General features: G+C 37.6%; 2 protein-coding genes across 2 annotated transcripts in view; both read right to left on the minus strand.

The window, feature by feature from the left end:
* Positions 1 to 2,908, minus strand: part of LOC112154009 (alpha-tectorin) — a 17,063-nt gene extending 14,155 nt beyond the window's left edge. Inside the window, exons 1-6 of the mRNA XM_024284545.2 lie at positions 2,734 to 2,908; positions 2,611 to 2,634; positions 2,287 to 2,402; positions 1,794 to 2,072; positions 700 to 795; positions 448 to 613 (exon numbers count right to left, since the gene is read on the minus strand). Coding sequence (XP_024140313.1) covers positions 448 to 613; positions 700 to 795; positions 1,794 to 2,072; positions 2,287 to 2,402; positions 2,611 to 2,634; positions 2,734 to 2,779 — 727 coding nt within the window. The 5' untranslated portion in view covers positions 2,780 to 2,908. The remainder of the gene's footprint in view (positions 1 to 447; positions 614 to 699; positions 796 to 1,793; positions 2,073 to 2,286; positions 2,403 to 2,610; positions 2,635 to 2,733) is intronic.
* Positions 2,909 to 8,569: 5,661 nt separating this feature from the next.
* Positions 8,570 to 22,189, minus strand: part of LOC112154008 (alpha-tectorin) — a gene marked incomplete in the record, with an annotated part of 54,112 nt that continues 40,492 nt past the window's right edge. The window contains 18 exon segments of the mRNA XM_024284544.2: positions 8,570 to 9,080; positions 9,259 to 9,352; positions 9,425 to 9,584; positions 9,695 to 9,946; positions 10,352 to 10,512; positions 10,596 to 10,780; positions 10,931 to 11,050; positions 11,133 to 11,407; positions 11,484 to 11,767; positions 11,836 to 12,231; positions 12,374 to 12,570; positions 12,685 to 13,085; positions 13,158 to 13,315; positions 13,438 to 14,036; positions 14,112 to 14,664; positions 14,874 to 15,457; positions 15,549 to 16,125; positions 16,210 to 16,607. Coding sequence (XP_024140312.2) covers positions 8,989 to 9,080; positions 9,259 to 9,352; positions 9,425 to 9,584; positions 9,695 to 9,946; positions 10,352 to 10,512; positions 10,596 to 10,780; positions 10,931 to 11,050; positions 11,133 to 11,407; positions 11,484 to 11,767; positions 11,836 to 12,231; positions 12,374 to 12,570; positions 12,685 to 13,085; positions 13,158 to 13,315; positions 13,438 to 14,036; positions 14,112 to 14,664; positions 14,874 to 15,457; positions 15,549 to 16,125; positions 16,210 to 16,607 — 5,486 coding nt within the window.

Below are 22,189 nucleotides of genomic sequence, written 5' to 3' on the forward strand. Positions count from 1 at the left end.
AGTGAGAGTGATTCCTGCTGGGTCGTCTTTCCTCCTGGTCGTGGACTGCACTTCTGCTCCATCTTGACTATGAACTTCATCATCACTTGTCCCTCAGTTTTATCTGAATGAACTCTTAGATAAGTAGTTGTAGAAGCTAATTTTTCTTTAACTGTTCTGGTATCGCCTGTCCGTCCTGGGATAGGATCTCTCCTTCATGTGGGAATCCCTAAGGTTTCTTCTTTTTTTCCTGACTCAGGTTTTTTTAGGAGTTTTTCCTTACCGGGAGGGAGGGTCTAAGGGCAGGGATAACCAGTTTATGTAGTCTGTTTAGTTTTTAACAATTGTTTATATTTTGAAGCCCAATGAGGCAAATCTCTTTGTGATTTTGGGCTATATAAATAAAATTGAATTGAATTGGTTCTGTTGAGTACCGACTAATAGTGAAAGAAAACATCTGAAACAAACCATTAAAGGTGCAGCCTCTTGACCCATGGTCCGTTCGAAAGGCCCAACGTCCGGGGACATCAACGTTGCTGTTGAGACGGAAATTGGAGTTGCTGCCTGTTGCAGCACTTGAGAAAGATCCAGGAATGGTGTAATGGTGTTCTGAGTTTATTGTATCATATCCAGCCTACAAGAATTTCAAATATCATTATGTGTATTTGCACTTGAAGAACAAATAGTCCAACAAACAATGCATTCAGGGTGGAGTCAGACCTGCACATTCCGAGAAGTTGAAGCAATGATGCCGTAGTTCATGAGTACAAAGGAGTACTGTCCCCCAGAGATCAGCACAGCCTGGGCTGTAGTTTTCTGGAAACAAGTTGTTTATTATTACAACACATTCTCATCCCTTATTTGTAACATATTGGCGTTTGGTTAAGGCCCGTTCCGCTTCACTTTTTGATGTTTTGGGTGTCCCCAACTTCTCATTTGTTGACATGTTAGCTGTTTGTAAAATCAAGGGTCCGCAACCTGGGGGACGTGGTATCAGATGCTGTACTGGTAGTACACTGGTCCTCGGGACACGTCAATTAATGGTAACCAAACCCAGTACTTGTACCCTAACCTTAACCTGGTAATGGTTTGAGCCCAGTACTACGTCTGGTATGGTGTCAGATTAGGATACCAGTATTGGGTTTGGGTACCGGTGTGCTACAGGTTGTAATACTGGACCGGTTCTGATTCACGGCCTGGAGGTTAGGGACCTGTGATTTAATAGGGGCGGCCGTGGTGCAGTGGTAGGGTGGTCGACTCCTGATCAGAAGTGAGCGGGTTCGACTCCGCCTTGCCCGCCCATGTGTCGAAGTGTCCTTGGGCAAGACACTGAACCCCGAATTGCCTCTGGTGGGAGGTTGGCGCCAGTGTTCGGCAGCGGAGCCACCACCAGTGTGTGAATGTGTGTGTGAATGGGTGAATGGGTCTGTGACTGTGAAGCGCTTTGGGCCCTCGGAGGAGGGTAGAAAGCGCTATACAAGTATACGCCATTTACCATTACCATTTAGGAACAGCCAGTACGACAGGTTAGGGACACCCAAAACGTCAAAAAGGGCTCCTCAACCAAACGTCAATATATAGATACTACATAGATAGAGTACTTTATTAATCCCGAAGGAACTTGCAAGGCATTTATTATGTGACTGGTTGGGAGTGAGAATGTGATTATTATTAAATGCAAGATGAAAAAATGACTATATTCCTCATTAAAATGTATGTTTTCTACATAGTTTTCCCTCCTCATGGCTTAAAACTTTTAAATTGTTATTCAAACTATGATACAAATGAAGGAGACACTGGTTATGTGGACTCACCGTTCCAGAATTTGAATAATAGGCCACTTCGTACCATGTTGCCACAAAGACCCACTCAGCAGTAAAGTTTAGGCTTGGAAAGTAGGTATTGATGTCTTGTGTAGCTTTTTGAAGGACACTGCCACTGGTGTATTGGTTGTAGAGGATTTTACCCATTTCTCTGTTGTCCAAATCTGTCCAAAATGGAGCAATCATGTCTCGGGGTCCATGAATTGGGAACCTTACCGGTGTGTGTGCACTATAGGAAGAATCAAACGTCAAGTGGCCATTATGATTAACCTAAAAGGAAAAGCAGATAAAGAAAATATGGTTATTTGAAGTCCAAAGATTAAATAACCAGTCATAAAATTGCAATCAATTTACTATTATTTTTGCATTAAACAGAAAAAATGCATCCAATGCAAATGTTTTTTTAATTCACATACAATAAGATAAATTCAGCATTTTAGTTTTTGCTTCAAAATGTATTTGACCATAAAATAACACAACATACATAAATCGTATTATATGTTTGTCCAAAATAGACAAAAGTTCTTCGCAAGGTTATTGGTGGAGAACTTCCATCATCTGTCCGAGAGCTTTCAGTTCCAGATATTGGATAAAGAGGCTCTGCAAAAACAAAAAATACATGAACATCAAAAACATTGATAGTAGTAAATCATAATGAACAACCCCCAAAGAAAACTGTAATTTGGACATACAGTATTAATACTCAAGTAAAATAAATTGATGTTCTTTTGTTGATGATTAAGTATTCTTATACACACATATATGTCTTTACATATTTTTTGTAGTATAATTTAAAATAACAACTTACCCACAACCTGGGGAGTGACCACACCTGGGAGAGAAAGCAAGACAATCAAATTTAAACACATTTAGATCATAACAGCAATGGATAAATTTATGTCTGAACAAAAATGTCAAGCATTTTGCTTACCCACTAATCTCAAAAGCAACAAACACAACACGGCTTGACCTGCCATTGGCCAGGTCTACAAATTAAATGTATGTTAATTAATTGTATAGTCCGAAATGTTAATCTAAAAATGCCTTTTCCTCTCTGGTAATAAAAGAATATAGTCGTAGGGTCACCTGGCCTCAGACTTCTGCTACTTCTCTGAGCCTTCGGGCTGAAATCAGCCCTTATATACCGTAGGTGGGGAAGATTCCCACGTTACAGTAAGTGCTTTTATCCTTTTCCTGCTTATGTGACTCATTTATGAATATTTCACAACTGACTATAACTTCATATAAAAGTTTAATTGCCGATCAAAACATTCTTGAAATCAAGTATATTGCTTTTTACAGTAAAACTATCAACAGTAACTGGATACTAGTTTACAGAAATAGGTAACGAGAGTCATTCTTTTGAATGGGCATGCCTTAAATTGAACAATCATAAAAACGGCTTTGTTAGCAATGATTTACAGAGGGTCAAAAGCAGTGAATCATTCTCAAACATCATTGATGTCAATTTCACAATTACTTGCCGGAATAAAAGACTGTTGTTTTCCTTTACAACACATTGGCACATTTTATGTTCTGGGTGCTGCAATGTTGAAATTCTTCAATCTTGATATTACAGAACGGTTCAGCCTGGGCATCAATAAATCATGTCATCAACAGTAAAATTTAATCGTCTTCACACTATGTCATATTTTATACTTTTTTAACAAGTTTCGAAAACCTTTAGACATTACAAAGGATGTACAGTACAAGGAAAATTATTCAGTTTAAAAAACAAATAACGTCTTCAGTAATACATTTTAAGTTAAGACATACCACATAGCACATTACAGACACCAGCTTTCTTCCTTAAAACTTACTTAGATTTTATTATTTTTAGTAAAAAAATGCTATAGTGTTTTGTTTTTTAATAAAGAGGTATATCTTCTTCTTAGTAGTTTGTACCGTAACGCTCGTTTTTACTGAGCACTATACTACGGGTGTAGTCCGGTATTATGAGCGCTTCAATTAATAATGACCCAATTAAGCCGGACGAACCGTAAATATTTTTATAGGTCTTTAGAAAAACGGAATGGACCAGTTATCGCTAAGCTACTGTTGAAACCTGTTGATCAGTGGAAGGCCATTGCGGAAAAAGAAAGGATCAAGAAAATATTCCTTTTTGTTGCCAGCTATCTTCTCTCAAACTACATTTAATGCTTTGTTTATCCGAAGTAACAAAAGCCAAACGAAAAAAATAAAAAATAGAGCTGCTGGATGACCTCCATTTTGGTTAGTTTCACCCTACATGTGCTTTGACGTTCCAACTTTGAGTGGAAACACTTACCTGAATTACCTGGGCCATTCTAAACTGGACCGGACTGTACCAGTCATTCAAAACAAGGCTTTACTGTACTGGTCAGTCATTGAATATGAACTGTTTTTCCATTTTTACTGCACTATTTTTTAGGGTACTTTAAGTCTGTAAGAAAAATAGTAGATACAATGTTTTCCAAACAGAGGTTTTGTTAATATTAATCATCATCACCATAAGGAACCATTTTACCCTCAAAAACATTTTGTGGAACAAACCAGAAGACTACTACACTGATGTCACCATGGATCCATCTCAAGAGACCCTGTCGAAAATAGAACTTACAGTCGTCGTGAGTAATTGTTTGCAAAGCTAATATGAGTTGCATAAATATTTTAGACTGTATTTTCTAGGATTATTTTTAACCTCTTGGTAAAGGCTAAAAATGATTGAATAAGATGTACAAAAATAAAAATGACTTCCATCTCTTTATAAGCAGGGATATTCAATCACATTAGTGTACTTTGGCAGATCATCAGGTGATTGAGGACAATTTTTAAACTTCACCAAACGAAACTAAAAAAAAAAACCTTTACCATTGCCAGGATGTCAGCTTTGTGTTCATCCAAATAGATCCATGTTTCACTGAGTAGGTAGAATTTAAGACTTTTCTTTGTGTTTGATTCTTTTTTAGGCACATTAATAAGAATGACTGCATATTGTTAACATCGACTTCAGACGTTCATTTTATTGGAACATTTTTGGTGATTTTTATCAAGGAAAAAGTTCACCTTACTCAGAAAAGGTTGAAAAACAATCCTTCACAGAAAAGGATAGAGTTTGCCCTTTATTCTGAAAAGTAACTTCCACGTGTACATTTTATGGCTTTTCTAACATATATTTTACTATTGCTTTGAAAGTTTTTACAGACCTTTTTATTGTACTATTCTTTCTTTTTACCCCAGCGCCGATGTTGTAACGTGGAATTTTGATAAGGATGAAAGTGAACAAAGCAGAAAGCCTTTATCTTTTTTTCTGATAGTTCTGTTACGATCTAACATCGCTCTCAGAGACAGCCTCTTATCATGGTGGAAGAACCGGACAAGACAGGTATAGATAGATAAGGTGATAGGTTTTCTTTCTTCAAAAGAGATATAAAATGCCACAAAATGTCACACTTTTAGTCTTTAAACACTACATTTGGCCTTTTAAGAGCTTTTTAACTAATTTAATGAGTAAAAATGACACTTTAGGGTATAATTCAGTCAGGAAGATTCAGAAGTTCAATTCTCATCATCTTTCTTTGTTTCATAATTTCCAGTCACTTCCCTCTGAGTTTGTTAATTATTCATTATACTATGTTGTCAGAACAGACTTCTTTTGACTTCACCATAAATGATCAACTCATTCTGACGATAAATTAGGTCTGGGAAAAATATGAAGAATAAGATTCGTTTAAATATTTAAGTAAGTACTAGAGTGGGAAAAATACTAGCAGGCAGGTATTTAAGTGCCCTATTTTATTAAGAAAGTTGAAAATGAAACCACTTTTTGACTTATGGGCTCTGATGGTTTGTAAAATCCAGACAGTGTTTATCTTTTTTTCAATGCGGATGTTGGTAAGTTATGTAATATATATACTGTGGATGTGTGTTTGTAGAATTTACAGACGAGGATTTAGTGTTGAATTTAACTGTGATTTTAAAGTTTTTAACGTGTTCTCGTGTTATTTTTCTGATGGAGGACATAGATAAGGACAATTAATCTCAAAATGTATTTCTGAGTATTTCTTTTTCAACTTATTGTGAATCGAAAGCACACTAAAAAAAGATGGTTCGTTAAATATGCTATTTTATTATATTTCTATATTCCCTTTTCTGCTCCATTCTGATGCATCTGTTTGGAGACGACTAGATCTTTGTACATCTTTGTTTTCCACGTGCGAGGTGGCATCTGGATAGCTCCATTTACAGGCTAAGAATTTACAAATAATTTATTTTTCTACCAGTTGCTTTTTTGTAATCGCTAAACATTTTTATTAATTTTGCATCATAGTTACTTGTTTCTTTTATTTTGTGTTCAATTCTTCTTCACTTTTAATTTAATTTAAAAAAGTTTTTAGTTTAATAAACGATTTTCCATTTTTTTAAATATTATCCTCAATCTGTTTGTATGTTTATCAAGTAATTTAAAAGAGGGAAACTTACAAAAAGCCATTCACAAAATAATAGAGATTTTGGGGTTCATGTCACATCTAAAGCATTTACAAAAAGTATCGATATTGGTATCTATATCGGCAATATTGACCAATATTGGATCGATATCCAAACGCTCGGTATTGCCCAGCCTTACTATAAACACAATATTTATTATTGTAATTATGTTTATTATTTTTATCTTAAAAGTTGCTGTATTTTCTGTATTACTTGTTCAATTACAGCGCCTCAATCTTAAAAGCCTCTACTTTTGACTATATAATAAAAAATACGAGAAATTAAACCCCTCAAATCAAGCTAATTAAAAAAAAAAAAAAGAAAAAGAAAAGGTTCTAATCTTGCGAGACTCTAATCTCACAAGATTATAGTTTTGGCTGCCAGCAAAGTGACAATAATAGTAAAGACTGATATCAGCTGACCTGGAGCGCCTCTTATCTGGGTTCTTCTGTTTGTAGATAACAACTTATCGGCATGAGAGAATGGCCTATATGACCAAAAATCAAATATTTTGGAGAGAAAAAAAAGTGCTTTTTTCGTCATGTCGACGCGTCCAAGTGAAATGAGTTGTGGGTCATGATGAGACAAATCTCTTTTGAATCACCTGGGAATTTCTTACATCATCTTTGATGGCGCACCTTGTAGGTGGCACCCTACAATAAGGAACACATTTAAAACTGACTGGAAACATTTTATCTACGGAATAATGTTACTGACTAAATGCAGCAATAAGAAATATTGTCAATGTGATGTGATGTATTTATTGTTAAGTATGAAACTCAAGATTTCAACATAAGTTAAGATATTTCCTCCTTTTTTAATTTTAAGACCTTAATACGCAGCATTTCACTTCTTTTCTCAGTCACCTGCTATTCCATCTGTGCCTGTGATAAAGGGTCTTAAATGCAGAACCTTAAGAGGAAACAAAAAAATGTTGAATTCCCTTAGTTAGCAAAATAAAAGCACTGTTCATTCAAGAAAGTTCTGATGAACTAACACTAGTTTTTTTTTTTTTTTTCCCCAGAATTTCCATTTGCAATCTGTCAAACAATTCATTTTAATGGGGGGTATTGTTTAAGAACAGAAATGTTTCCTCAATGCATGTTATTGTTCACCTTTCGGCCTATCCCATCATGAGTCACAGAGGGTTTTACGCCGGATGACACAACCCTATATTTTTATCCAGGCTGGGGATATGCACAGGGAGACCCAGATTCAGACCCCTTGTGGCTACTTGTTTCCTCACTACATGCAAGTTATTTACCCATTGTAATACACTCACAAATGCATGTAACATGCAATCCTCCTACATTTTGAGACCTTTATGATAGCAATCTTTATTAAAATAGCTTGTCCGGAGTGTCTAAGACACTTTTTTTCCCCCACGGTGAGGATTTTGTACTAAAATTCAGTGTTTAAAAGGCCAGAAATGATAATGTTTAACACCTTTAGAAATGCAATGGGTTCACAAACAAAATTATAAAAAGAAAACATTTTGTCATTTTCTGGTACATTGTTTCTGCAGAGTGGCAGTAGTTCACCACCAAGTTGTGGTCAGGACCTGTGAGGTGAAGTAAGCCTTCCCCAACTTCCCATCATCCCTTTGTTTACTCTCTCCCCAGCTAGCTGACAACCTCTCACACTGCCAATCTAGCAGTGCAACAAAAATGGCGAGTGTTATTGGAGCTATCCAACCGGATGAGGAAAATGAAGAGGCACTTGGATCTAGTCGTCTATAACTAGTTGTCAGCATTTTTTATGTCTGCTCCTGATTCACAATTATTTGAATGAAAAAATACTCAGAAATGGAATTTTAAGTTTAATTTTCTTATGTACGCATTTTACTGCGACTGTGTTGCAACCACAATTGGTCACATTTTGCATTTAAATATCATCTAGACTGCTAGTTGCTACTTGCTGCCTTATTGCTGAAATTATATTTATCAGATCATTATGTTTAATGTCTAATCTGACTTTGGGAAAAAAGTCTAAATACTCCTAAATTAGTAGCAAAAAGCTCTAAAGATCTGTGTTGTCCACCTCATCAGATCACAAATAGACAAATCTTTCAAGCACAGAATGACGGAAAAGATAAAATTCTGCCACCAAAGTGCTGACACAGTATGGTTTCTGTACTTGCAACAACTAAGAGATAAAGCAGACAAGAGTGAAACCTGACATTTTAACAGCTTCTTTTGGGAGGAATAGAAACTATCTTGAGCGCTGGTTTGGACTTATTGTGTTTATTGTAGGTTGAACATAGATGGAACATATTACAACAAAAAAATAGCTAAATAAAATGTGATAAAATTATTTTTATTGAAAAAAAACACACAAAACATGTCCTTCAGGGTCATGTTTTTAGACAGCATGCAGAGTTTATTTTTAAAATTCAGCAAATGTATTTAAAAGTAAAATAACCAGGAATGTAAAATTACAAGTTTTAAAAACAGCAATGATTTTCTAAAATGTAACCTTAATTTGATAAGCTGGATGTGTCTTGGTTGCGAAAGATTATGCTACAAAAAAAACTGTAAGGCCTTATTTAAATCATAAAACATCCTCAAGTGTTAAGAAATATGATTTTGTACTGAAATCCAGCAGTCTAAATTTATAAACCATTTAAAACATTGAAACTGCACTACAAATAAAGTAGCTTAGGCTAGGAAAATATTAACTTTAAAGAAAAAACTGTAAAAGAAACATCAGTTCAATGACTCTAAATTAAAGTTTTAGCAAAAATCAAACCGACAATCAAAACCACCAGAGGTGCAGGGTGGCCTGGAGCGCCGTTCATCATCCTTCTTTCATCTGTAAGGCATCAACAGTAATATATTGTCAATTTAAGAAGACAGAAGGAAGAAGAACTCAATGGAATACTTTTTAAAGCTTTTTTCTCTATCCATACCTCAAAACTTGAATATTAACAAATTGTTAATATTGTTAGTAATTGTTTTCAGCTGAGAGAGAAGAGATCATGATACAATACCTGGGGCTGTATGAAGAGGTCCTATTGAGATGGCTGCAGTGTCATGGTGGCTAACATCCCTTGCTACTCTCCTGTGATAACCTGAGATACAATGCTGCAGGAAACAAACTTTAGAACCCCTGGAGGATTTAAACAGATAGTTTTCAAGATATTAACTGGTACTTACAGCAGTGCAGTTGCTGTGCCCCAAAAGACACAAGTGAACCTGACAGTGAAGGTAGATGGAGGAATAGTTGGTGAAGGTGAACATCTTGAATGAAAAACGAGCCGCAGTGGAGATGCCATTCTGAACGAGCTCCACAGTACCATCTGCTGGATTGGGACACCTAGTAGCAGAAATGACTCTGTTACTGTTTAAAGTCATTTGAAAAACTGAATTATGAGTTATTTATTTCTAAAATACTGAAACTATATTAAACAGCTATAAATTAATTACTCGTGGTTGATGAGATTCCAGCGGACGGGGTAGTTGGCATCATTGAAGGGTGTCGCCCAGCAGGAGTCCAGAATGGTGGAGATCTGGTGTTCATCAACCCCCTCACTTAGCACCTCGATATACAACCTCTGGTTTATTTCCATTTCTAAGTTTCTGTTCCGGTTTAGAGGGGATTGGAAGTTGGGGTCTTCATACGTTATCATCCTCAGACTATAGTGACCTTCACCAGATGGAAGCCTCTTGTTCACAATGCTGCAAACCAATATAGAAATTGTACACAACCAGTTAGAAAGTGAATTTTGAGGTTGGTAGTATTGCAAATAACACATTTATATGTGCAATAAAACACTGTCAAAATGACTTTTTAAATACTATTAAAGCTACATATATTATGTTTTATATAGTCCAGTTATTTCTCAGTTTTTGACTCTATATTATATATATATATTATCTCATAGTATTGACTTACTGGCGAGTCTAGGACTTGTAGTACATGACAAAGACTCCATTATGTTGTTCATTTAAAAGTAATTTGTTCTTGTAAGATTGAAAACTTGGCCATTTGGTTATATTAATATGTAAGTGTATCACACAGCTCCAGGGTGCAAAAGTAACAAAATAAACCTGGAAAGTACACATTACAAAGAAGATGTTCACCTTTCTAAAGAGTTGATGGCCACGTCCATAGACAAGGCCTGAGCCACAGGGTATGCACAACTGAAAAGCAAGTGGAAGCTCTTTTCATGAGTGATGATACTGTTGTGAGGATCCACATCTCCCTGGACACTGTTCTCATAGATGAAATGTGTGCCATTGCTCTATGAGATTGAATAAAAATAAGGAATCTTTATTTTTTGGCAAAGAGACAAATTCATTCAATTTTGTAAAGTTTCAACTGTACCCTGAAAACTGTCCCACACGGATGATCATCATTATTGAAGTGGAACACCAGCCGCCCGTCCTGTAGAGTCCCTTTACAGGAGTCGTTTCGTAGATGGAGAGCACTGAAGGGGAAACCGGCTTCAAACAGCTGACAGCGAGAGAGGGACAAGGTCCCTGAACTGCTCACACATGTGATGGACGAGTCTGTTCACAAGCAAAATGTGTATAACTGGAGTTTAAGCCAGAGTCAGTTAAGTTGACTGAAAAGAACATATTTTAAACAGAATTGAAACATTTTATTGAATACTTTTGCCGCAAAGGTATTTTGGACAAGTGAGAGATTGTTGCCCTCACCAAAGCTCTCACTGTTGGGTCGTTGATGGTGCTCATCACAGAAACAGCCGTACACACCGTCCTTCTCTCCACACCATTCATTCTCTGTGCAGTCCAGCTGTTCACAGGGATCTGACTCATCTAGAAAACAGATATGAGGTGCATCAGAACAGACGCCTGGTTCCAAGTGGTTAAATGAAACATCACAATAGTGCAGCCATACCACAGTGCAAAGAAGGGCGCCACTCTGGGATGTTCAACCCTAAAACAGTGCAGGTTTTCTCATAGGCTGAAACTGCAGAACACAGCATGCCATTGGCTGGAGTGTAGAGACAGAGATCATAGACACAGGAAGAGAAAAACGGCCGTGGGTCAGAGTGCAGGTGACAGGCACTGAATGGACCGCTGGTGTTGGTGATGATGCTGCAGAGTTCAGAGTATTCTTCCAAGAAGCGACAGTTCCCAATTCCATCACTTTCTTCATCAGTGGATCCACATCTGTGAACGACAAGGAGTTCTGCTTAGACTGTGTCCAAGAATTCATGAAACAGCTAAGCTTTTTACAGTGACTTACCCTGGTTGGCTTATGGGGGACTTCCAGCTGTTTCCAAACTCTTTGTCATTTTGGGTGTTTGTGCCGTTTGGAAACACTTTATCATCAGATGGATCACCATTGAAGTTTCCACACATCCCTGTGACTCTATTTTCTCGGTTTTGGCCCATTCTGACCAGTAAAGTCCGTTGCCCATCAAACTGGACAATGAAGTCAACTGCATCAAAGACTATGTAGCTTCCCTGCCTTGAAACCTCTGCAAATGATCCTGCAGGGGTGGGAAGAGAAGTTTCACTTCCATTTACCTGGAATGAAAATTTAGGAAGTCAGGAAAGATCTATAGTTCTGTTTATCCTGAAAGTTAAGACATTACCTTCACTCTTCTGTTTGATCCAATCCAAATGTGTACGCTCTCATTTTGTTTTGAGAGGAATATGTCCACAGTTGATACAAATGAAACTAATTTGTTGCCTCTGTGCTTGTTAGTGGCTAATACTTGGAATTTGGTTTCATTGTTATCGTGGTTCACACTTTCAGTAATGATGTAGGAGCATGTTCCCTGAAAATTAGTGACTGCCCCATCAAAGGAAATGTAGTGTGGGTCTCCTAACACAGTGCAAGTGGACATTGTATCATAACAGCCAAGCTGGCCATCCTTGATGCTGCACTGTTGTGCAGGAGTGCAGGATGCTGGAGAGCAGCGCAGGTCATTGGGTCCATGACATTCACATAGCTGGGAACAACCCTCAGTCCAAAAAGACTCATCAACCTGCAGAAAAAGGAGGAAACATTAAAGCAAAGTGCAAACATTAAACTGAATAGTGCTGGTAAAAACCTAGCACTGCTGTATTAATTTGTCAAAACAGTAAAATGCTCTGTATACTTCAAGATATTTTCTGGAATCATCTTACATTATAGTAAAAACCGTCATACTGGCAGCCACATCTTTCCAGAGGAACACAGGTTGTACCACTTCTCACAAAGCCCTCATCACAGAAACATCCCTCAGAGCAAACATGCTCACAGGTGACATCAGTGCTGCTGGCACAGGTGTGGCCACAGTCTGTTCCACACAACTCATAGTGACTGTTTGCAGGACAGTCAATGCCTTAAAACAAAAACACATTATGTTAGAAATAAATGAAATAACATTTTATAAGCATTTGTATAGATGTTTTCAGAAAATGTTTGTTTGATGTTTGAAATAAAAGCATTGACTCACTGCAGGTGGTGTTTTGTCTCCAAGGATAGATCCGAATGTTAGCAGACTGACATGCACTCACATATGCCTCAATGGCCCTGCACAGAAGATCGTTTCCTGCATTCCCCGACACGCAAACGTCAAACACGCAGTCGCTGAAAAACGGTGCTGGATCCACTTGCTCGTGACAGAAGCTGAAAGGGCCGTCAGCTGCCTGAAGCACCTCACACTGAGCTCTGGCGGTTTGATTATCATTGCACTGTGGACAGGAGGAGCCACAGCCATCACTGCAGGTGTAGTTGCCTGGTACTTTCCAGGATGCCCCAAAAGAATCTGTTGTGGCAACTGCTGTTCCATTTGGGGTATGGAAGTCATCATTTGGATTGGCATTGAAATTTCCACAAAGTCCACATACTTTTCCTCTATATCCAAAAGAAAATGTGTGAGTTTAAATATTAAAAACTATTAAAGTATTTGTAATGGATGGTAGAAACCTGTAGTTTGGAGGAATGGTGATCACTACTGTGCTGTAACTATCAAAGGTGACAGTCAAGCCAAAGTCCGTACTGACAAATACACAAGATCCACTTGTGTAGATGGACACACGGCTTTCATTCAGGAGAACTGGTAAGTTTCTTGTTATTCCATTTACCTGGAAGTCAAATTGATACAAATAAGCTTTATGATTTCTTCTCAAGCAGTGCTAAAAAAAAATCTCCCCAACAAATTCAACTACCATACATGCAGGAGTTGTGTGTAGTTGTGACAACTTACTTCTGCCACACCACGTCGATTCCTTGAAATATGTATTGAATATCCCCACACTTTGACAAACACTTCAGCAGCAAGAGAAAGTGCCAGACCATTCCACTGCTCATTCTTTGCTTCCACAGAAAAATCATTGAGGCCACTGGTCACATTGCATACAGTCGCCAAAACATAACGGCACGTTCCTTGGAAGTCGTATGCCTTGCGGTCAAACGTGATGTAGTGAGGGTCTCCAGAAGATGAGCAAGTACCATGAGGGTTGGGATGGCAGCCAAACTCCCCATCTACCACTCGACACGCCTCCTCAGGACCACAAGAGTGCGGCTCACAATTCACCACACCAGTCACTCCATTACAGCTGCACAAACTCTGACACTCTTCTCCATCCCAAAACTGCTGACCACTTTGCCAATAGCGCCCTTGATGATAGCATCCACAGGATGTTGGTGGCACACACTGGTTTCCATTGAGGACTAAGCCGTCGTTACACTGACACCCATCCTGACATGGAGAGTCACAGCTGAAGGGGAAGGAGAGGCTGGGGCAGGCGGAAGGACAGGATGTCCCACAGAGTTCATAACGGCTGTTTGAAGGGCAAGTTAATGCTGCAGAAAGAGAAAACTGATTTAAAAATAGTTCAATGAAAGGTTACCTCCAAAAACGGTTGAGATTGTGCTTACCACAACCAGTTAAATTCCTCCATTCTCCCAGAGAAACCCCCTGTTGTTGACACATCAGAGCATAATCTCGTAGAACCTCACACAGAGTTGATTCAGGATCTTCAGATCTATGGAGGATGTCCACACATACGTCCACTTGCTGTGATGGCTCTACCACAGCCCAGCATGGAGTGAATGGACCATGTGGTGAACTCAGAATGCCACAGTAGTCACTGGAATTGTAATTGTTTGTAGAATTATGAATTGTGTTGTCCACACAGTGAGATGCCAGGGAGCCTTCTCGCCAGCTGTCCCCAAACACTTGAGAACTGTGGACCAGGGTTCCATTTGGTGTTTGAAAGTCATCGTTGGGTTCATCGTTGTAGTTTCCACAGAGTCCACCAAGTGAGCTGCTGTAGACCACAGGTGCAGTGACGCGCACAAAGTGAGGCCACACAGTTTGTACAGTCAAACCAAAAGATGTGCGAAGGATGATGCTGTGAGTGTTGCTGTGGAAGATGCGGATGTGGTTGGATCCAGAACTGAAGGGCAGTCGAATCCGCTGACCATCAACCTATGGAACACGTTTTTTGTCAGACATGAAAGAATTTTAAAACTGGAAAAGGAGCTTTTTAAGTAAGAATGGTAATACGTAATGAAATGCATATTGTAATCTTTAAATGACATGTCAGCTTTTTAATAGAAAACCATTTAGATCAATTATCTATTAAACAAATGATTTTTTTTTTGTTTGTTTGCTTGTTTGTTTGTTTGCTTGCTTACCGTAACTTTAGCGTTGCGTTCCAACTCTATGGAAATACGTTTTCCCTCTGCTTCAAATATCAGAGTCTGGACAAACCCTTGCTGACCTTTTGGTACCTTTTCTGATGTCACCTTGAAGTGTGGATGATCAGATGATCCCATTAATTTGGCAAGGGTCAGTTTACATGCTCCAGCATACTGGTATGTCAGTCCATCAAATGTTTGATAGGACCCTGCCCCCCTGATCCAGCATGTGGCGTATCCATTAGGTCTGCATCCTCTTTCTCCGTCTTCCACACTGCAGGATTCTTTACGGCCACAGCTATAAGGGCTGCAAGTCATTGAGCCAGCAGTGCAGCTACAGCGCCTCCCACAGTCTTCACCCAATATAACAGTCTCTCCTGATTGATAATAGAAACCCTCAAAGCTGCAGCCACACTGAGAATAAGGAACACATTCTCCAGCACTGAGGACGTAGCCGGGATCACAAACACAGCTCTCCTGAACAGGAAGGGGGCAGTTTTGGGTGGAGTTAGGATTAACACAGGTAGATGGACATCCACTTGCTTGAAACTCAAAGTGGCTATTGGCTGGGCAGGGGATTTCTATATTAAAAAAAACACAATTCATCACAATTAATTAGCCATTTGATTAAAAAGTATCCTCTAACATACATTTAATGACCAGAAAACATACCGCAGAATCCAGGTCTTCTCCAGTTTTGAGGCTGGATACCATTTTGTTGACACTGACTTACATATACTCCTATAGCTTGGCAGAGAAACGGTTGATATCCTCCACCGACACATTGATCATAAACACAACTGTCCACAAAGTTTTGTGGGGAAAGTGTTTGGTGGCATGCTGCAAACGGTCCAGAGCTGTTCTGAAGGATTCCACAGTGTTCATCGTTGCTGTATAAAGCAGTCTGAGCTGCATTACAGCCAGCACATTCCAGACCTTCACACTGTGCTTCACAACCAGGATCATCATCACCAGATGCTCTCCAACTGTTGGCAAAAACTACATCAGAGCTGACAATCTCGCCTTCACGAGTTCGGAGGTCATCTCCAGGTTGATTGTTGAAGTTTCCACACAGTCCACATGTTGCATTCTGGTAAGTGTAGGGCAGACTGATTCTGAGATAATAGGTTCTGTCGTAAGCTACCATCAAGCCAAAGTCGGTGCTGACAATCATTGACATGCCTGACTGATAGACCTGGACACGGTCCTGGTTGAGGGAAAACGGAGTTGCTACAAAGTTTCCATTAACCTGTGAAGACACATGAAACAAGTTTTAAAAAAAATCAATAAAAAATAAACTTTAAGAAGTATTTAAAGACGTATCCTTACTAACCTTTGCTTTGCCAGTGGTTCTTTTGACGAGCTCAATAGTTTCATTATAGACAAAAACCTTAACAAGTCCTGTCCAGGAAACACGAGTGCTGCCTAAATGCTCGTTTTTGCCCTCTACTCTGAAATAGGGGAGCTCATTCTGACATTGTTCTGAGAGAACATAGGTGCAGGTGCCTTGAAAGTGAAACACTTTGTTGTCAAAAGTGTAGTAATGCGGATCACCACTGACAGTGCAGGTGCGTCTCTGCACTGACTGGCAGGAGAACTGAAAGGAATCTGGCATGCAGACTTGGGAGAAAGAGCAGGGCTGGTTAGAGCACTGCAGGCCCGTTGTGGTGCACGTGCACTTCTGTGCACAGGTGGAGTCACTCCAAAATGAATCACCCAATTGCACAGGTTCTCCTAGGATACAATTAAATGCATAGATGTCAACATGGACAACAGTTTCAAAGTTTAGAATGTTGGGTGGATTAATAGTAAATAAATAAAGCAAGTAGGGAAAATAGTGAAACATGAAATTTAAAATTTAAGTTTGATGGTTTATGTGAGTGAAAGTCTGTGTAAATATATCCATGTGATAAGATTTATTTGATATATCCATGTAAGAAGTTCATTGTTTGCAACACACTTTCTAGAAGCTCACATGTACTGTAATTGAAGCTTGTGATGTGTAATTGAGAGCCAGTTAAAATATCAGCTCTTATCTGAACAAGTTGCCAATTTGCTAAGACTGGGACTAAAGAAGTTTACTGAAAGAGCTACAAAGAAGGACAAATCATGTAACTTTTGAACTAATGTGCTGAAAGCTTAACTGTCTCCGCTGCTCTAACAACTTCCTCTTGTCTTGGACTGTGTTAAGGTGTTTGTGGAACACACTGAGCGCAATTGACATTGTTCTAATCCAACAATTGTTAACTTCTACACAAAAAAGTAAATATTAACAAAATTCGGGTGAGTCATTTCCCACTCAATAGATTGTAAAGGGTAATTCTTACTACATAACTTGGTATTTCTGAGTACTGATTAAAGTTGAAGAAAGACATTCTGAAACAAACCATTAAAGGTGCAGCCTGTTGTGCCATTGTCTGTTCGAAAGGCCCAACGCCCGGGGACATTGACGTTGCTGCTGAGGCGGAAATTGGAGTTGCTGCCTGTTGCAGCACTTGAGAAAGATCCAGGAAGGGTGTAGTGGTGTTCTGAGTTTATTGTATCATATCCAGCCTGCAAGAGTTTTAAATATCATCTGGTTTATATGCACTCACCCAATAGCATAAATAGAACAAAAATCTATAAATTCAGTGTGGAGTCAGACCTGCACTTTCCGGGAAGTTGAGGCAATGATGCCGTAGTTCATGAGCACAAAGGAGTTCTGTCCCCCAGAGATCAGCACAGCCTGGGCTGTTGTTTTCTGAAAAAAGGTAGTTTATTATTAATTGTAAAAACAAAACTATTATCAAAACAGATTTTTTTGGCATAGTTTTTCCTCCTCGAACTTAAAACTTTTAAACTGTTATTGAAACTGTGCTGCATATGAAGGTGATATGTGGACTCACCGTTCTAGAATTCGGATAATAGGCTACTTCATTCCATGTTGCCACAAAGACCCACTCGGCCTTAAAGTTGAGGTTTGGAAAGTAGGTATTGATGTCTTGTGTGGCTTTTTGAAGGACCATGCCACTGGTGTATTGGTTGTAGAGGATTTTACCCATTTCTCTGTTGTCCAGATCTGTCCAAAATGGAGCGATTATGTCTATAGGGCCATTAAGTGGAAACCTTTCAGGCGAATATGAACTATAGGGAGAGTTAAATGTCAAGTGGCCGTTATGATTAACCTAAAAAAAGAAAAAAAAGAAGATAAAAAGTTAAGGTCATTCTCTGCAACTACTGCATTGAGGCTCATGTTAAAATATTCATAACGAAATACTAAAAGTAATGTTTGCATTTATTAAGAATACATTCTTTTAATGAAAATGCTTTTTTATTAGACATTTCTATCCGAATTTCTTTGACTGCCAAATTCTTAAAAAGTAAAGTTTGTCACTGATTCAATCACATACATAAATCTTATCATATGCTCGTCCAAAATAGACAAAACTTCTCTGCAAGGTGATGGGTGGAGAACTTCCATCATCTATTGCAGTGCTTTCAGTTCCAGCTTTTGGGTAAAGAGGCTCTGCAAAAAAAAACAAAAAAAAACACAAATATCAAGTAACTTATAAAAAAGTAATGATATTAACTCCTACTAACAAAACCCCAAAAGCTGTAATTTTGACATCAATTATTTATATATATTAAAAGTAATCTATATGCTTGAAAATCAGTAAAACATGACATTTCTTTTCTTAAAAATGGAATCTATACACTTTATATATTTTGGTAATATATAAAAATATTTACTTACTCTCAACTTGAGGAGTGACCACACCTGTGCAACACAACATGGGCATCACATTTAAAAAAAAAATAAAATATAAAAACAATATATTAATGGATTCTATTACAAATGTCAAATATAAAGTTGTTTTCTTACCTATTAATCCTAAAAGCAGCAAACGCAACAAGACTTCCCCTGCCATTGGCAAGGTAAATAAAATTGTAAATATTTAATTAAAATAAATTAATCTTTTGTATACCACGAAATACTAATTTAGAAAATATTTTTCTTCTTTTTTTCAATAAAATAATATTGCAGGGTCACCGAGCCTCAGTCAACTCCTGCCACCTCTCTGAGCTGTCAGGCTAAGCACCAGCCCTTATATACAGTAGGTGGGAAAAATTCTGACATGTTACAGTAAGTGCATGTTCCTTTTTTCAGCTTTTGGGAGTCAGTGTTTAATCAATGCATATTTTACAAATGCCTAAAACTTTAAAAGACTAGATACTGGTTAAAATATGTTAGAAATCAAGTACAATACATTGTAGAGTAAACTTTATTAACAGTAACTGGATACTAGTTTAAAGAAATGAGTAATGAGAGCTGTTCTTTTGAATAATGGGCATGCCACAAATTGAGCAATCAAAAAACTGCTTTGTCAGCAATGATTATCAGAAAAGCAAAAGCAGTGAATCACATATTACCATCTTTAATTTTGTTTTGACAATACTATACAATAAAAAATAGCTGTTGTTTTGTCTTCATGGGACATTGACAAATTTTACTGCAAGGTTGTAAATTCTTCAACCTTGAGATTTCAAAAGAGCTTGCAGCCAGAACAGCAATTACTTAATGAATGTTTCAACACTTATTGAAACATTACATAATGCCATGTTTTAACTGGTATTCAACTCCTTCACCTATTCAAATTATTCAACCATCAAAATGTTCAGCTCTTTCAGGAGATTCCTGCTCAAACAGTTCAACTTTAAGATTCCTTAAAATTTCAAGTGACTCCACTTTTTAACTCAATTTTCAACTCCCTTCAAATACCCCTAATTCAACTAGAAACTTGCTATAAGAAATGAAAAATCTCAGAAACACCAAATCTAAAAGCTATTCAACTTTTAAACTATTTAACAGACACTGGGCTCTTGAACATGAACTTTTCATACTAAAACTCCCTTTGGTCTTTAAAATATTCCAGGTCAGTCTTCATATCATCACTGTGTGAGTTTATCAATGAGTGTGTACTGGAGACGAGCGTCTGCTAGGCTCAGACAAGACGGTGACACAGAGTGAAAGTGAATAAGTGGAACAGAAACTCTTTGTGGCTTCATTTTGTTTAATCTTAGACATTGTTTCGCCCACAAAACAGTAAACCCTGACATGTGCATTTTTTTTTTCAAAATATCACGGCAAATATTAGCGTGAGGATTTCTCTCATTGACCGTAATGCATTTTTGGCTGGGACATTTCTTAATCGATTCTCGTTTTTTAACTTGTGGTTACTGAAAACGTCTGGGCTTAAAAACATGAAAACCACAAAAGATTTAGTCCATCATGTCTGGATTCTTACTGTATTTTCACTTTTAGTTTGAATATGTCATCGTTATAGTCATGGCCTCTTGATTGTGGAAGAACTGGAAAGTATAGAGTAGTAAGTTATGAATGCTGAGTTGCAACCAAAGAACATTGTACCTACTGTGAAGCATGGGCGTGGAAACATCATCCTTTGGACGACTGATCCATGTAAAGATAAGGATGAATGGGGCCATGTATCATCAGATCTGGAGTGAAAACCTCCGTCCATCAGTCTTTCACCATGACAACGGTTCCAAATATGCTACACAGGTAACAAAGGAGTGGCTTCGTAAGAATCCTTTCAAGGTCCTGGAGTGGCCTAGCCAGTCTCCAGATCTCAACCCCATAGAAAATATTTGGAGGAAGTTGAAAGTCCGTGTTGCCCAGCAACAGCCCCTAAACATCACTGCTATAGAGGAGATCTGCAAGGAGGACTGGGCCAAAATACAAGCAACAGTTTGTAAAAAAGTCTTGCAGAAAATGTTCGCTGTCATTGTTATATACCCTATTTTTTAAAACAAAATCTTTAGTTAAAATTTTGTTATTTTCCACCACAATTTGCATTTTTTTAATCAGACAAAGTGACCTGGATTTTTTTTTTAATTATTATTATTTTGTGTGTCATAACTGAGGTATAGTTATGACAAAAATTACATGCTTCTCTAATCTTTTGAAGTAGGAGAACTTACACAATTGGTAGCTGACTGAATCCTTCTTTTTACCCCATAAGGTGACAGGTTTCCTTTTTAAAAGATATATAAAAGGCTAACAAATGACCCACTTATGTACTTTCCATTTGACTTTAAGCATTACTCTCTATTTTTAAAGGTTTTTAAACTGGTTAAATAAAGAAAGAGACACTAAGAGAGGTCATTCATTATATTGTCTAGCCAGAAGCATCAGCATTTGAACTGTCATTAACTTCCTTTGTTTCATCATTTCCTAGTTCCCCAAAATACCTCAGAGTTAGTTAATTCTATTGTGTTGTCAGAACAGACCTTTTCAGCTAAGATGTGATTGATCAACTTGTTCCTCTGATAAATTAATTTCTAAAAACTTGAAAAAAGAATATATGTTTTATTATGAAAATGTATTTCATTTGCTGATAATACTACCTTTTACCATATGGGTGACGACATAAAACTAATAAAAGAGCTAATTCAAATGGAGCTGAAAAAAATACAAAAAAAATGTATATAAACAAACTATCAGCTAATTGTGAAAAAACATATTTTATGACATTTAGCAATCACAAGATGAAAACTAACATTTCATTTGAAGTTGCAGGTTTTCAAATTAAACAAGTGAAAGAAACCAAGTTTCTAGGAGTAATTATAGATGAAAAAATATGCTGGAAATCACATATCAACTACATAAAAACAAAGATAGCAAAAACAAAAGCACTGTTGTAAAAGGTCAAATGGTCATTAGACAAAAAATCATTAAACCTCATCATTAAACCTTCAATGATTGTTCCATATCTGACATATTGAATAGAAATTTGGGGAAATGCGATCAAGAAATTTCATATTTGTATTACAGAAACAAGCTATAAGAATCATCACCGGGCGTAATTATCGGGATCCATCTACACTGCTGATTAAAAAGCTGAAAATGTATGAAATTTAAAGACTTAGTCAAACATTTCATCCTAAAACATATGTATAGAGCACATCACAAAAGTCTGCCACATATCATACAAAAAAAGTTTGAAAAAAGAAACAGCAATTACAATCTAAAAGCACATGAAATTTTCAAAACTAGTAAATTCAGAACAAAAATGGAGGAAAAAAGTATTTCGATGCAGGGTATCAGACTATGGAATAATCTTGAAAAATCAAAACAAGAGTCCAGTTCAATTATTGATCAATTTAGTTAAATGGGGTAGGGACAATAAGTCCTCTTCTTTCAGTCCCCTTTCATTGTCACCTAGGACAAGAGTATCAAGAAAGTTTGTGTTTTGTGCTATGAAAATGAAATAAATAACAGGGTGACAGGGTGGGGGGAGTCAGGACTACTCCCT

Source organism: Oryzias melastigma, linkage group LG19, assembly GCF_002922805.2.
Source record: "Oryzias melastigma strain HK-1 linkage group LG19, ASM292280v2, whole genome shotgun sequence".
Classification (NCBI taxonomy): Eukaryota; Metazoa; Chordata; class Actinopteri; order Beloniformes; family Adrianichthyidae; genus Oryzias; species Oryzias melastigma.